Source organism: Orycteropus afer, unplaced genomic scaffold (assembly GCF_000298275.1).
Source record: "Orycteropus afer afer isolate SDZICR_OR568_19922 unplaced genomic scaffold, OryAfe1.0 scaffold00470, whole genome shotgun sequence".
NCBI lineage: Eukaryota > Metazoa > Chordata > Mammalia > Tubulidentata > Orycteropodidae > Orycteropus > Orycteropus afer.
In genome coordinates, this window is record NW_006922057.1 from 478477 (window position 1) to 496059 (window position 17583).

General features: G+C 39.6%; 1 protein-coding gene across 1 annotated transcript in view; it reads left to right on the forward strand.

Moving 5' to 3' along the window:
- Positions 1-17583, forward strand: part of VPS35L (VPS35 endosomal protein sorting factor like) — a 221075-nt gene that overhangs the window by 96405 nt on the left and 107087 nt on the right. Inside the window, exons 17-20 of the mRNA XM_007954736.2 lie at positions 1550-1603; positions 4009-4089; positions 13783-13845; positions 14927-15012. Of these exons, the coding sequence (XP_007952927.2) occupies positions 1550-1603; positions 4009-4089; positions 13783-13845; positions 14927-15012 (284 nt within the window). The remainder of the gene's footprint in view (positions 1-1549; positions 1604-4008; positions 4090-13782; positions 13846-14926; positions 15013-17583) is intronic.

The following is a 17583-nucleotide window of genomic DNA, read 5'->3' on the forward strand; positions in this document are numbered from 1 at the left end:
AATCCAACTCATAGCAACCCTTCCTTGGTTTTCCAAGGCGGTATCTGTTGGAAGCTGATTGCCCAGTTTTCTTCCCAGGAGTGGCTGGTGGGTTTGAACCACCGGGTTTGAACCACCAGGTTTGTGGTTAGCAGTCACATGCCTTAGGCACTATGCTGCTAAAGCTCCCTGGAAACACTATGGACAAGTTATATTTTGTCCTATAGGGTTGTTAGACTTGACTGGAAGGCAACAGGTTTGGTTTAAATTTTCTGTACTTCATTGCTTCAAAGTAGTCTTGCAGTAAAAGCCCATATTAAAAGTTTTCTTTAGTCTGTAACTTAACACTCACCTCACTCAGTTTACCTTCTTAGCATCCCATTCAGACCTTGTAGTATTCCTGACTTTTCCCGTGTGAATGAAATAACTGTTTTCTTTTTTCCCTCAATTCGCTCTTTCTTTCCTTTAAACTTCCAAAACAAAACAGGTAGAGAAAGAAAAGAGAGGGAGCACTGGTTGCTACGTTTTTCCTTGACTGATTTTTTCCTAGTTAGGTGTTTGCTTGGTCAGGCAGCCTTACTAAGCTGGTCATTGTCATCTTTGTAGTAAACCCTCATTATCTCTCATGGGCCTCCCCGCTTGATTCTGAGACAGTTTCTTACCTTAAATTGTTAGGCTTTTGTAACATAAATACATCACCTTTCGATAGGAAATGTTTTCTTAATGGTGGGAAGCCTGATTTTACTCAGAACATGCAGAATCACTCTTAAGCAAAGCTTAAGTTTTCAGCCAGGTCCCGCATCTGTTTCTCCACTGAGATGTGGCAAGAGTTCCTCATTGTTATCTGGAGAGGCCTGTCCTTAGAGAACTCCTCGAACTCTCTCAGCTTGATAGAGCTACCCAGATTTCCACCTTGGCCCACGTGGCAGTTCTGGAATGACAGACTCAATAGTTTCAGGCAACTTATTTATATATTTATTTAAAATAATACTGTGTTTTGGGTGGAAGTTTACACACACACAGCAAAGTAGGCTTCCATTTAGCAATTGCTACAAAAATTGTTAAGTGATGTTGGTTCTATTTTTCACAGTGTGTCAGCATTCTCATTAATTTAATTCTGGATGTTTCATTTCCAGTAATCTAGTTTCCCTATTCACCTACTCTTTCATCTTTGCTTTAGAGTAATTCTTGACAATTCGGTCTCATATGGATGATTTTTTTAAAGATGCGCAGTACTCATGGGTAATCTTTATTTCAGGAGCCAATCTGTTCTTTAGCTAAAAGCTGACTTCAGGATGTTGTTTCTGAACTGAAGAATAGCTCAGGGTGATAGTCTCGGGGAGTCCTCTAGTCTCAGCGGTCCAGTCAGTCTGGACATTTATAACTTACACTTTTTTATATATAACTTGCTTCTCCCTGTAACAATAATCAGTCGGCCAGAATTTCCTGTAGATGAACCACTCAAGAAATTCCTGTTTCTTGTTAACTCTTTCCAGTGTCCCAGCCTTTGAGGGGACTTTGTGAAACACGTTGTCCTTATTGTAAAGAAGTTTTTACTTGTTCTTTGTAGGACTACATCAATGGTGCTGACGTGTGGGTAGAATACACCTGCAAGCATTTTACGGTACGTGGCTGTGGCATTGTGTTTGAAAGAACTGTATTTTGTTTTTGATGTTTATAATAATGAGTTTCTTTAGGCATTTAGATATTTTATGATGGTGATTTTTCTTATAATTTATAGAAATTACCTCCTTTATAGTAGAGTGTGATGAAGCATTGTACTACAACAAAAATGCTCCATGCTCTCATATAAACATGGAAATGCTGTGTTACATGGTATTGTAGTTTTTTTTCCACCATAGAATACCTCAGATGCTTAGGTGCTGAAATGTATTGCCACTTTGCAAGGGAGTCTCATCAGCAGCATTTCTAAAGCTATTTGACTTATGTGCAATTCATATCCCTGAACACACAAACATTTCTTTTCCTAGGTATACGGTAGAAAGCCAGTTTGAGAAATACTGGACCTGTCAACAAGCAAGGACTTTAGAAGCAGTTAGAGCAAAGTCCAGTTCCCATTGTCAAAGCTACATATTTTAATGAACTTTTAAAAATTGAAGTATAGCATACTCACAGAAAAGTGCACATACCAGAAGTGTACTGTTAAAGAATTTTCACAACACACACCCATGTAATCACTGTCCAGATCAAGAAATAGGAAATGTCAAGCCCCTCAGAAGCCCCTTCACTTCTCCCAGGCACAACCCCAGCCTTTGGTTAGTTGAAGGTTAACCCCTATCCTGATCTAACACCAGAAATTAGTTTCACCTCATTTTGAATATTATATAAATGGAAGAATAGTATATGTTGAGCTCATTGATTTTGTTTCTTTTGTCATTTTTTCCACTTTTCATTATGGAAAATGTCAAACATATGCTCTCCTCTGTACCCATCACCCAAGGATTATCCACTTACAGCCAGTTTTGTTTCTGAATATCTCTGCCACTTCCTCCACCATGCATTATTTTAGAGCAAATCCTAGACATACCTTTTTATCTGTAAGTATTTTAGTATATATTTCTAAAATATAAGGATTGCTCTTTTTGAAATACAATCCCAATAATCTTATGCCAACTAAAAAAATAATTAATATCATTAAATAACCAGTCAATGTTCAAATCTCCTGGTTTTTTCTCTCTCTTTTTAAGTTTATCTTTTCAAATCAATGTTAAAATAAGGCCCATTCATTGTAGTTGATAAACTTCCTTAAGTTTTTTTAAAATCTACATTTTCTCTCACTCAGTATTGTTCACTTACAGTTTATTTGTTGAAGAGTTTTAGTCATTTGTCCTATAGTTTCCCAGTCTGGATTGTGCTGATTGCATCCCCATGATGGTGTTTAACTTGTCCCTCTGTTTCCAGTGTTCCCTATAAATTGGCAGTTCATTCTAGAGAGAGAATCTGCTCTAGGTTGATTTTTTGACAGGGCTCTGACACACCAAGATGGGGGTATGGTGCTTGTCCTGGGAGGGTAACGGCATCTGGTTGTTTCTCTATGACATGAGCAGCCACTAAAACTATTGCCTGGATCTTATAACTTAGCTGGGGTTGCAAAATGGTGATATTCTAAATTTATCATCCTTTCTTTATTAACTGGAATACTTATATAAAGAGAAACTCCCAATGTTGGCACTTCAGTTACTCTGATGTACAGTTTGTACAGGAAAGGTGAGAATTGAGTGATTATAACTGTGTTCCAGTAAGACTTCATTTATGGACACTGAAATTTGAGTCTCATAATATTTGCTGTCACAAAATGATTCTTGTTTAATTTTTCTTTCAACCATTAAAAAACATGGAAACCATTCTTAGTTCACAACCATACAAAACAGGCAGCAGGCTAGATTTCTACCATAGTTCATCTGTCTCTGATGTGGATCACAAAACTGAAGTGAGCATTTGGGTCACATGACTTATGGGGACCTGAGTCTATGCTTCACTGTCTCTCATAGCCCTTGAAGGAGGGCCTGGGATAGGCAGGGAGAAAGCAGCATGGCTAGTTTTACCCCCACTTAGGGAAAGCAGGAGTCCCTGGGTGACACAAATGATTACCTCTGACTACTAGCCCAAAGCCTGGTAGTTTGAACTCGTGAAGAAATACCTTGGAAGCCCTGGTGATCTACTTCTGAACGGTCTGCTCTGCAACATGGGGTTGCCACGAGTCAAAGTCAGCTCAGTGGCAACTAACAACAACATCAGGTAGAGCAGGAATAGTGTAAACCCTGAGTACCTTTGCAAACAGTGTCTCAGCCCTGACTTGGTACAGATGTAGGCGTGTTTAGGACTATGATGTGCCAGACCAGTGATATGGTGGGAGTTCTCCTTTTATATGATTTCCAGCAGAATATCTGAAACCATTTCCTGCAAGTTGTGTGATATGTTCTAAACATGTTAGTCTTTTCCCTTGATAAGTGGTTAACAACTACAAGGCAGTGTTTAATAGAGGCTTCATATCTTTTCCCTATGTAGAAACGAGAGGTGAATACTGTTTTAGCTGATGTCATCAAGCACATGACTCCAGATCGTGCATTTGAAGATTCCTACCCACAGGTAACAGGTGCAGATTTCTCATTTCAGCGCTGTTAAGATGTTTATTCTGTTAAATTAATTAGGCATGTTCCATGGGTCAGGCCATAAAGTCATATAATCTGGGGTTTGAATCTTAGCTCTGCCATATCCAAGCCATATACCTTTTGATCTGTTACTTACCCTTGCTGTGCCTGAGATTTCTCACCTCCTATAAGAACCTCTGGTGGCATAGTAGATGAGGCATTTCGCTGCTAACCGGAAAGTCAGCAGTTCAAACCCACCAGCTGTTCCACAGGAGGGAGATGAGGCAATCTATTTCCATAAAGATTTATAGCCTTGGAAATCCAAGGGGGGTTGCAATGAATTGCAATCAACTTGATGGCAGCAAGTTTAAATGGGGATAGTAATAGTCTTACCCTCAGAGTTGTGAGGATTAAGTACAATGTGATATGGGAAGTTGCTTGGCCTATGGTAAACACCAAATTAGCATCATTAACATTGTCATTACTAGTAAGTAAGGTACTTAGTATTTTTTGGTTAAACTGATTTTTCATTCAGAAATAAATTCCCATATATAGAAAAAGAATAGTTGAAAGAATAGTAAAACTAGTACGAAGTACATACACCCTTCACACAGATTCACCTACTGTTAACATTTTGCCATATTTGGTTTACAATTATTTTGTATATGTATGTGTATAAATATATGTATGTATACACATATGTGTGAACTCTGGATTGACAGCTAACCAGAAGGCTGTGGTTCAAACCCACTAGCCACTCCTCAGCAGGAAGGTTGGGCAATCTACTTCTGCAGAGATACCACCTCGGAAACCCAAGGAGGGGTCACTATGAGTCAAATCCATTCAATGGCAGTGAGTTTGGTTTTTTCCTTTTATATATACACATATGTATATAAATGTTTTTCTAAATCATTTGAGAATACATTGCATACATCATGTGCTTTACCTCTAAATACATCGATGAATATTTCCTAAGAATAAGAACATTCTCCTACATAACCATAGTTCAGTTACCAACTTTAGCGAGTTTAACATCAATACACTACTATTACTTATTCCACTATCCATATTCCAGTACTATCAGTTCACTTAATAATGTCCTTTAGAACAGTTTTTCTAGTACTTCAGTATAGAATCCCTTACTGTAAAGTAGCTTTTGACCTAATAAAGATTTTATTTTTTATTTATTTAATAACATGATGTTCTGAGATTGATTTTGGACTTCACTTAGTATAAATAAGATTAGTTATATATTCTTACAATAATTTTATAATTTTTACATTCTGCTAGTTTAAGAATTTTTCACCACTTGCTAATTAAAATGGTTCATCATTATTATTTATTGAGCAGCCACTGACTCTTACTTTCCACCATGTGTGATTAAAACTACATGGTCATGGCTTGGGCTTGGTGGATAGTGGGCTCTGAGTAAATATTGTTGAATGAATATAGAGTATAGTGGGGGTGAGTTGTACCATTGTGGCTTATAAAGACCTCAGACACATATGAAAACTAATGTGTATGACAATTTTTGTTAGGTAATATTTAGTAAGATCATGACTTTTAGAGACCCAGTTAATTGAAACCTTTGAGTAACATAAAGATTTTAAAGCAATCTATTCCTAAGAGAGAGAAATTATAAGGAAAAAAAAAAAAAGCAATTATTTCACATCCAAAAGCAACTTATAAAAGATAAGTGGGGCCAGTCTGTGCTCAGGGCAGTTGCCCATATCAGTAGTGAGCCTCTTGTCCCACATGAGGGTCACATCAAGAAAATAAAGCAGCCTGGGCCTGTGGAGAAAAGGCTTAACTTCAGGGCTGAGACAGGGAAGGGACATGATAAGCCTGGAACATTTTTTGTGTCTTGAAAGATAGGGAAATGCTCACAAAACTGACGGGGACATGTGAAAGGACCCAGAAGCAGTTTGAAGGGCTCTCCTAGACTCCCACTGGGACGGTTTGAGCATCACAATAAATAAGGATGATATTGGATTATAATCCATTGAATAAAATAGGAATTCATGAGTCCGTCTTGATGGTAAGTCAATAAAGATAGATGAGAGACAAGGTGGAAGGAGGTAGTTCTACCTTACACTGATTGAGAGGTGTGGAAGAAATGGTGGCGTTTAAAACTCATCATTGTACAGCCATCAGCTAAAGACTAGGTCAGGCAAGAATCCTCAGTCTAAGGGGAAAGTTTGAGGACAAAGAAGATATTTGCCTATCTCACTAGGTCTTTCCATAGAGCAGATGTTAACTGAAGGAAGAAAAATCACTAGAATTTAATCATAAGAAAGCTTCAGACATGCCCAATCTGAGAAGTGTTCTATAAAATTATTGGCCTGTATTCTTCAAAAGGTCTGTGGCAAGGCTTACTTATTTCATCTTACTTATTCACTTTGTATGTTGAACATATAAACTAAGAAGCTGGATTGTATGAAGAAGAACATGGCGTCAGGATTGGAGGGAGACTCCTTAATAATCTGTGATATGCAGATGATACACCCTTGCACTTACTGATGAAGGTAAAAGACCACAGCCTTCAGTATGGATTATACCTGAATGTAAAGAGAATGAAAATTCTCACAACAAACAGCATCATAAAAACAGAGAAAAATTTGAAGTTGTCCAGGATTTCATTCTTCTTTGGTCAACAATCAGCACCATGAAAGCAGCAGTCAAGAAATGAAATACTACATTGGACAAATGTGCTGCAAAAGATCTCTCTATAGTGTTAAAAAGCTGTCACTTTGACATCCAAGGTGCATTTACCCAAGCTATGGTCTTTTCAGTCAACTCAAATATTTGTAAAAACTGGACAATGGAAAAAGAAGACAGAAAAAGGATTAATGCATTTGAATTGTGGTATTGGCAAAGAATATTGAATATACCAGGACTACCAGAAGAATGAGGAGCTCTGGTAGCATAGTGCCTAAGGAAGTTGACTGCTAACCAGAAGGCTGGCGGTTCAAACCCAACAGCCACTCCTCGGAAGGAAGGTTGGGCAATCCTACTTCTGTAGTGATACTGCCTCGGAAACCCAAGGAGGGGTCGCTATGAGTTGGGGCCGACTCGACGGCATACAACAACAACACCACCACCAGAAGAATGAATGCATCAGTTAGAAGAAATAGAACTGGAATATACCTTGGAAGAAAGGATGGAAGACTTTGTTAGCTTACTTTGGGTATGTCATCAGGAAAGACCAGTCATTAGAAAAGGACATGGTTTTAGGTAAAGTAGAGGGCCAGTGAAAATGGGGGAAATCCTCCCTCAGCTGGGATGACACAATAGCCTCAATAATGGGGGTGAAATAAACAAAGATTATGAAGATTTCCCAGGACCAGGCAACATTTTGTTACACATAAGGTTGCCATGAGTTGTAGCAGAGTCATAGGCAAGTAAAGACAACTACATTCTTCAAAAATGTCAGTATCACGAAAGACAAAGAAAGGATGAGCAACTGCTACAAAAGGATGCATAGTAAAGAGACATAAACACAAAATGCAGTGCACCATCCTGGGCTGGTCGTAAACTGAAGGGAGGAAAAAAATAATGCTATAAAGGATTTAATTCATTGAGACAGTTGACAAATTGGAATGGGATGATAGATTACAGTGTTGTTGTTGTTGTTGTGTGCCATTGAGTCGGACCCGACTGACCCCTCCTTGGGTTTTAGGCAGTATCACTACGGAAGTAAATTGCCCAACCTTCTGAGGAGTGGCTGGTGGATTTGAACCGCCAGCCTTCTGTTTAGCAGTCAAGTGCCTTAGGCACTATGCTACCAGAGCTCCCAGATTACAGTATTATGTCAATGTTCACTTTCCTGGACTGGATAAGTTGTTGCTGTTGTTGTTGTTATGTGCCATCGAGTGGGATGACTCATAAGGACCCCTCCTTGGGTTTCTGATAAGAGTACAATGGAAATGTCAAAGATATCTTTGTTCTTGGGGAATACAGACTGAGGTATTTAGGAGTGAAGGACATTATGTAGGGTCTTAGAGAAAAAAAAAAGTGTAGCGTAGGGCCTAAGGCATTTGACTGCTAACCAGAAGGCTGGTGATTCAAACCTAGCAGCCTCCTCAGAAGGAAGATGGGACAATCTACTTCCATAGTGATACTGCCTCAGAAACCCAAGGAGGGGTCGCTATGAGTTGGGTCCAACTCGACGGCACATAACAACACAACGACAACGTGAAGAGAAAGATAAAGTATATTTGGCAAAATGTAAGAAAATGGTGAATTTTGATAAAGAGGATATTGGAGTTCTCTGTACTATGCAAATTTGAAACTTACAAACTCAAAAGTTAAAAGTGTGTTTTTGGATTTTAAATTTACAAATTCTGTCATTATTAAAAGGTATTAATAATGATATTAATAATATTAAAGGCCCTTGTGGCATAGTGCCTAAGGCACTTGACTGCTAACCAGAAGGCTGATGGTTCAAACCCACCAGCCACTTGTTGGAGGGAAGACTGGGCAGTCTATTTCTGTAGAGATACCACCTCAGAAACCCAAGGAGGGTTCGCTGTGAGTAGCAATCAACTCGACAGCAGTGAGTTTGGTTTGGTTTAGATGAGATAATGCAAATGTTGTAAATTATTAACAATTGTAGAATGTAAGTGGTGGTTACATGGACGTTTATTGCATAATTCTTCTAATTTTCTTTGAAAATTAGCATCTTCATAATGAAATGTTAAGGAAAAATCTGTCTTTCTAAATTAGGCAATGTACTATATGCAACTGTACTTAAATATTTAAAAATTTCCCCAGTCTAAATGGATGAACTACTTTGAGATTTTAGGAACTATCTTAAATTAACCAAGTATTACGGCTCATGATGTCCTGCCTTGGAGCAGTGTTTGTCAAGAAACCTTGAGATTCAATTAGTCTTTTGCTTCACTGCCTAATTAGTAAGCTACTTAATTATGAAATGGAATTTATACGTGGTAACAGTCTGTTATGTAGAACACGAGAAATTTTCTTTGCAAATGATTTAAATAACAGTGATTTCAGAATAAGCAAAGCACTTGTTAGTAAGTTTTTTCTTCTTGACAGCAACCCAAAGCAGGAGTTTATATTTTATTTGGGAAATCCACTCCTTGAGTATCCTCAGCCAGGGTCCTATTATCCTTTTAGTCAGGAATGCATGTCTCAGGGTGAAGGATAGTGGACATCAGTATCCAAATATCTGGGCACACTTCACAGACTATACCACTGCCTCTGAACAATGCCACTGTGGCATTTGATTTGCAGCAGACCTGGTCCAGTTTTCCCACTGAAGTACTCAACCAGCACATGGCTGCATTGGGCTAGAATAGTGCTTGGTAGACTACAGCCTTTCAGCCATATCCAGCCCCCATCTGTTTTTATAAATAAAGTTTTATTGGAACACAGCCATGCTCATTCATTTATATGATATCTATGGCTGATTTTACACTAAAGAACAGAGCTGAGTAGTTGTGACAGACTGTAACCCTTTACAGAAGAAATTTGCTGACTCCTAGAATAATAGGAGTGGCAGGATCTCCAGGTAAAAAGGGGCAGGAAGCAAGGCTAGGTCCCAAGCCCCCTAGAGCCAGGAGAGGGAGGGAGCAGGAGTGGTCTTGGGGACCTTGGGAGCAGCATGATATTCTGGTAAAAAGGGGCGAGAAGCAAGCCTAGGCCCCAAGCCTCCTAGAGGCAGGAAAAGGAGGGAGCAGCTGGGGACCACAGAGTGGCAGGTTCCAAGTAGGAATTAGGGAAGAGAAGGGTGCAGAGGTTTCCAACAGCTAAGAGAGACAAATTTGTCTGTCAGTTTGTCATCCTGTGGGGCTTGTACGTTGCTGTGAGGCTTGAGGCTGTGGCACTGGTGTTTCAGACGCCAGCAGAGTTGCACATGGTGCACAGGTTTCAATGCAGCTTACAGACTAAGACAGACTAGGAAGAAGGAGGAGGCCATCCACTTCTCAAAAACTGGGCAGGGAAAGCCTTATGAATAGCAGAGAAACACTGTCTGATATATTACTGGGAAATTTTATGAATAGCTTGGAAACATCATCCAACACAGTGCAGGAAGACGAGTCACTTGGGTTGGAAGGCACTCAATATAGGACTGGGAGAGAGGCACCTCATCACAGTTGAACCAGCCTTAGTGATATGTATAAAGTAAGTCTTTCAGGACCTCCCTGTGCTGACGTGGCATGACTCAAATTGAGGAGAAACAGCTGCAAATATCCATTAATAATAGGAACATGGAATGTACAAAGTATGAATTTAGGAAAATTAGAAGTTGTCAAAAATGGAATGGAACGCATAAAGACTGATATCCTGGGCATTAGTGAACTGAAATGGACCGGTTTTGGCCATTTTAAATCAGACAACCATATGTATGATCTACTATGCTGGGAATGACAAATTGAAGAGGAATGGCATGGCATTCATCATCACAAAGGATATATCAAGATCTGTCTTGAAGTACAGTGCTGCCAGTGATAGGATAATATCCATAGGTCTACAAGGAAGATCCATTAATACTACTATTATTCAAATTTATGCACCAACCACCAAAGCCAAAGATTAGGAAATTGAAGATTTTTAACAACTTCTACAGTCTGAAATTGACCGAACATGCAATCAAGATGTGTTGCTTATCACTGGTGATTCAAATGCAAAAGTTGGAAATGAAAGAGTCACCGATTGTTGGAAAATTTGGTCTTGGTGACAGAAATAATGATGGAGATCGCATGATAGAATTTTGCAAGACCAATGATTTATTCATTGCAAATAACTTTTTTCAACAACATAAACAGCGGCTATATATGTGGACTTTGCCAGATGGAGTACACAGAAATCAGATTGACTACATCTGTGGCAAGAGGTGGTGGAAAAGCTCAATATCTTTAGCCAAATCCAGGCCAGGAGCTGATTGTGGAACAATCAACTGCTCATTTGCAAGTTCAACTTGAAGGTGAAGACAATTAAAACAAGTCCACAAGAGCCAAAATGTGACCTTGAATATATCCCTCCTGAATTTAGAGACCATCTAAAGAATAGATTTGATTCTTTGAACACCAATGACTGAAAACCAGAATTATGGGATGACATCAAGGGCATCATCCATGAAGAAAGCAAAAGGCCATGAAAAAGACGAGGAAGAAAAGACCGAAATGGGTGTGAGAAGAGATTCTGAAATTTGCCCTTGAGCGAAGAGTAGCTAAAGCAAATGGAAAAATGACAAGATAAAAGAGCTGAACAGAATATTTCAAAGAGCAGCTCCAGCAGACAAAGCCAATAACTATAATGAAATGTGCGAAGAGTTGGAGTTAGAAAGCCAAAAGGGAAGAACACACTCGGCATTTCTCAAGCTGAAAGAACTGAGGAAATAATTTAAGCCTCGAGTTGCAATATTGAAAGATTCTATGGGCAAAATATTGAATGATACAGGAAACATCAAAAGAAGATGGAAGGACTACACAGAGTCACTGTACCAAAAAGAACTGGTCAGTCTTCATCCATTTTGGGAGGTGGCATATGTTCAAGAACCAATGATATTGAAAGAAGAAGTCAAAGCTGCACTGAAAGAATTGGCGAAGAACAAGGCTCCAGGAATTGAATACCCATTGAGATGTTTCAACAAACACTAGAGGCACTCACTTGGTTATGCCGAGAGATTTGGAAGACAGCTACTTGGTGAACTGACTGGAAGAGATCCATGTTTGTACCCATTCCAAAGAAAGGTGATCCCACAGAATGTGGAAGTTATCGAACAATATCATTAATATCGCATGCAAGTAAAATCTTACTGAAGATAATTCAAAAACAGTTACAGCAGTATATTGACAGAGAACTTCCAGAAATACAAGCTGGTTTCAGAAGAGGATGTAGAATGAGGGTTACCATTGCTGATGTCAGATGGATCTTGGCTCAAAGCAAAGAATACCAGTAAGATGTTTACTTGTGTTTTAGTGACTATGCAAAAAGCATTTGATTGTGTGGATCTTAAGAAATTGTGTGTAACATTGAGAATGGGAATTCCAGAACACTTAATTGTATTCATGAGGAACCTGTATATAGACCAAGACGCTGTTGTTCAAACAGAAAAAGGGAACACTGCCTGGTTTAAAATCAAGAAGGGAGTGTTTTAGGGTTGTATCCTTTCACCATACTTATTCAATCTGTATGCTGAGCAAATAATCCGAGAGGCTGGACTATGTGAAGAAGAACGTGGCATCAGGATTGGAGGAAGAATCATTAACAACCTGTGATATGCTGACGACACAACTTTGCTCGCTGAAAGTGAGGATGACTTGAAGTACTTACTGATGAAGATTGAAGAACACAGTCTACAGTATGGATTACATCTCAATATGAAGAAAACAAAAATCTTTACAATTGGACCTATAAGCAGCATTACGATAAATGGAGAAAAGATTGAAATTGGCAAAGACTTCACATTGCTTAGTTCTACAATTGACACCAATGGAAGCAGCAGTCAGGACATCAGACAACATATAGCACTGGGCAAATTGGCTGCAAAGAACCTCTTTCAAATGCTGAAGAGCAAAAATGTCTCCTTGAGGACTAAAGGACTAAATACCACAAGCCATGGTATTTTGAATCGCCTCATATGCATGTGAGTGCTGGACAATGAATATGGAGGACTGAAGAAGAGTTGATGCTTTTGAGCTGTGGTGTTGGCAAAGAATGCTGAAAGTACTGTGGAGTGCTAAAAGAATTAACTGGTCTGTTCTGGAGGAAGTACAGCTGGAATGCTCCTTGGAGTTGAGAATGGTTAGACTTCATCTCACCTACTTTGGTCATTTTGTCAGAAGGGACCATTCTGTGGAGAAGGATGTCATACTTGGTAAGGTGGAGGGTCAATGAAAGAGGGGAAGGCCCTCAACGAGATGTATTGACATGGTGGCAGCGGCAATGGGCTCAATTATAGCATGAATCATGGAGCTGACTCAGGACTGGGCGGTGTTTTGTTCTGCTGTGCATAGGGTCACTATGAGTCAGAGACGACTTGATGGCACCTAACAACAACCACAACAGAATAATAATAATAATAGTTGGCATTAATGGGTAGCTTTCTGAGGGCTAGGCCTTGCTCTCTAAGCACTTCATATATACCATCTACTGTATTTTTACACAAATAACGCATGTGTTGTATGTTATTTTGCCAACTGCACAAATCCCTCCTGTGCTGTTTTTGTAAGTGCACTGTGCTGTATGTTATATGTGTGGACAAGTTATTTATATTGTGGAAGGAAGACTGGGCAATCTACTTCCATAAAGATTTACTGCCTCAGAAACCCAGAGGGTCGCTATGAGTCAAAATCCATACAAATCCCTCCTGTGCTATTTTTATAAGTGTGCTATGCTGCATGTTATATGTATGGATGAGTTATTTATGTAGGCACTTCATTTGTGAAGAAATAAGTAATTCTCACAAAGGCCTAATGAGCTAGGTACTTCTTTGGACTCCATTTTATAGATGAGGAAACTGAGGCTGAGGATAAGAAGTTGTTTCCCCAAAACTAGATGAAGATGTATGTCTTCTGACTAAGACCTATTCTAACCATAATTCTCTTTCTGTTGAGCAGTCCAGGTTACCTTATTATGATTGTAACTGCAAATTATGGGAGAGGCTTGATTTAATCTCCAAATTTCATTAAATAAGATGTAATTTTTTCATTTTATTTTTCAGCTACAGTCAATAATTAAGAAAGTTATTGCCCACTTCCATGATTTCTCAGTTCTTTTTTCAGTGGTAAGTAACACTTCTTAATTATCTTTGGAAATTTTCCTCTGTGTCAGAGGTTCCAAATTTTCTCCATTCTAGGAGCTGCAAGGGATCAATGATTGTCTCAGTTATTTTTCATGATGCTCATAGGCTGAAAGAAATACTTAGCAGTTACTTTTATATATCAGTCAGGTCTAAACAATTGATAAATATTTATGTCTTAACTTAACCAGCCATTTGAAAAAAATTATATACATAAAGTGAAAGAAAAATATTTTCACTTCCTTACCTGCTAATAGGATGTCAAAGGAGCCCTGTGGCTCACTGTTTAGTGTTCAGCTGCTAAATGAAAAGTTAGCAGTTTGAACTCATCAGCTACTCCAAGGGAGAAAGATGACCCAATCTACTTCCATAAAGATAATAGCCTTGGAAGCCCTATGGAGTGTTTCTACTCTGTCCTATAGGGTTGCTATAAATTGGAATAAATTCTGTGGCAATGGATTTTATTTTGTTTTTCAGTGGTATGTCTGCACCTGTTGGGCACTGCCCAGCTTCTCAAACCTTGGTATCAAATTGAACACTACCATCCTCATTTCCCTTTCCGTATCAATATTCATGTGGTACTTGGTTTTTATCATGTAATCTAATACTGAAATTATGAACTGCCTCAAGCTAGTAGCTGTTTTAGTGTCTGTCAGAGTTGAGATTTACTATGCTTCCCTCAGAACTTTAAAATATCCTGTGGCGTCCCTGTGAGTTTGCTGCAGCGCCCTGTGTGAGTTGCCCTATATGCAGCACCCTAGAAGCCAGTCTAGGATAGTCTGTGTATAGTAACATTCTCTGCTCTTCCTTTTCCTTCCTTCTTCTTTGGCACCATTCCCTCCTCTGGTTTATTTGTATGTAGTCACAGACCTGTATTTTGTTTAAATAATAATAGTTTAAAAAAAAAAAATTCCGGTCCTCTCCTTTGCTGTCAGATGAGCCTGCTTGTCACTGCCTCAGAAGCATGAGCACCTTGTCTGCTTTCTTGCCCTCCAAAGAAAAGATGTGGCACAGCTCCTTCTGATAGCTTGTATAAATTGCATTTAGAGTGCTTTTTTATTTTTAGGAAAAATTTCTGCCATTTCTAGACATGTTCCAAAAGGAGAGCGTGCGGGTGGAAGTTTGCAAATGCATCATGGAAGCCTTTATCAAGTAAGTGTCACAGATGTAACCTTAATTACTAGTGCCCTTGTGAGATTTGTTGACAAATCAATTTATGATTTTTTACATACTCAGAATTACAGGACATTATAGAATTACAGATTTTTTACAAACTCAGAATTACAGGACATTCTGATTTGTATCAGAATTAACAGGACATTAGATGACGTATAGCACTGGGCAAGTTGGCTGCAAGGGACCTCTTTCAAGTGCTAAGGAGCAAGGATGTCTCCTTGAGGACTAAGGTGTGCCTGACACAAGCCATGATATTTTCAATCACCTTGTATGCATGGGAGAGCTGGGCAATGAATAAGGAAGACTGAAGAAGAATTGTTGCTTTTGAGTTGTGGTGTTGGTAAAGAATGCTGAAAGTATCATGGACTACTAAAAGAACTAACAAATGTGTCCTGGAGGAAGTACAGCTGGAATGCTTCTTAGAAGCAAGAATGGCCAGACTTGATCTCACCTACTTTGGTCATGTTGTCAGAAGGGACCATTCCCTGGAGAAGGATGTCATGCTTGGTAAGGTGGAGGGTCGATGAAAGAGGGGAAGTCCATCAATGAGATGGATTGACACAGTGGCTGCTATGATGGGCTCAAGTGTAGCGAGGATTATGGAGCCGGCACAGGACCGGGTGGTGTTTCATTCTGCTGTGCATGGGTTGCTATGAGTCGGACACAATTTGATGGCACCTAACAACAACAAAATTGATTAGTGGTTACTGGGGTGGTGGTAGGGAGCAAGAAAGGGGGGATTATTGCTTAAGGGACACTGAATTTCTATTAAGGGTGATAGAAAATTTGGGAGCAGATAATGATGATGGTTGAATAACATGACATGCATAGTATTTTGGTTACTTCGTGCTGCTCTTACAGAAATACCACTAGTATTTCTGTTAACAAACAGGAGTTTATTCTCCTACAATTTAGGAGCTAGAAGTCTGAGTTCAAAGTGCCAGCTCTAGGGTTGGATGAAAGACCCTCAACCTTGGGCTTCAGCTCTGCTTCTTGTTCCCAGCCCATTGAAGCTGGAGGCTTTTCTTCACTCAGGCAGCTGCTGAGGCTGGCAAGCCCAAGGGTGACAAGTAAAAAGGCATAGTTCCGAGATTATCAAACAACATGGCTGGCCACTAATTCAAGTCCAACAAAGTCCTAAGATTGACAGGGTATGACAGGCTACTGAATGAAGACTTGGATACATTTGGCAGGGTCCAAGAGTGCCAAAAAACTGCTGGCCATTCCCAAAGCTGCTCCTTACATACTGGAAGCAGACCTCATATCTAAAGTAGCTACTCAGCTGCTCATGGCAGATTCCACCATAGAGCTTGCCAGTCTCATCATGGGTTATAACTACAACCAGTTGCCCAGCCAAGTTGACACATAACCTTAACTACCACACATTGAATTGTACATGTGAAAAATATTGAAATGGCAAACGTTTGTTACATATATATTTACTGTAAAAAAAAGATAAAATAGAAAAAGATGGAGTCAATTTTAATAATATATTTTATTTAAGTTAATGTATTCATAATATCACATTTTAAAATATAATCAACAAAATTATTACTGAGAAAAAGAGTAATTGCAAAAAAGACTTGGGGATGGCATTTTCTGACTTCCTCTAACTCCATAAGAGGGAGACAGATTCGCCATCAAAGCCCAAGGCTTATTCCTGTGAGGCCAAGCATGCCACCACCCTCCAGCCTTTCTGCCAACCATCCTTCCCACAGCATTCACTACTTCTCTGCTGGGTTTGATAATTCATTGCAGTGGCCATACAGAACTCAAAAGACAATACTCATGATTATGGGAGTTTATTAGAGAAGTAAGAGTCTACGACTCAAGTTCAGGAATGTTCTCAGGATACAGTTCTTCAGTCGGGACAGTCTCCCCTCTTCTATCCCCTCAGGCATGCCTCTCTGACTCTCCGATGGCCTGGCCTCTGCCTTGCTCAGGTTCTTTTAGCAGGGCTCTTTTAGCTCTGCTGATAGGTACACCTAGGTGCACTCCACTCTGTCAGCAAGCCTCTTGCCCAAGGGCACTGAGCTTTCTCACTCTGTGGGGCAGGTAAGCCCATCACTCTGTCTCGTGCCTCTTGGTTTCTCTGCCAGGTGCTCTCTGCCAAGGAGGTCCAGCGCCGGGATCTCGGGTCCAAGGACTCACTCTACTTCACCTCCAGCTCTTCTCTCTCAATGGAAGTGAGATCCATTCTCTGCCCCTGGGAGGGCTCATTTTAAGACTGGCAGAGTGACAAAACAACCAATCGCAGCATCAGAGTTCTATACACCTTGTTTGTGTGGTCCCACCCAGTAATCTGGTGGGATTTGCAAAGACTAGGGCTAGAAAAGCCATACCAAGTAATTCACTGTACTACAGTAATTTATGTACTTTTGTAGGCCTGATGATAGGTACATATTTCATATCTAAAGTGAGATGGAAAGGAAACCCATATTAAAAGCAACAGCTATATTCAGAGGCGGGGCAAGATGGCGGACTAGGCAGAAGGATTGCACAGACCCTCTTCAACAAAGAAAAGGGAAACCAATTAACACAGACACA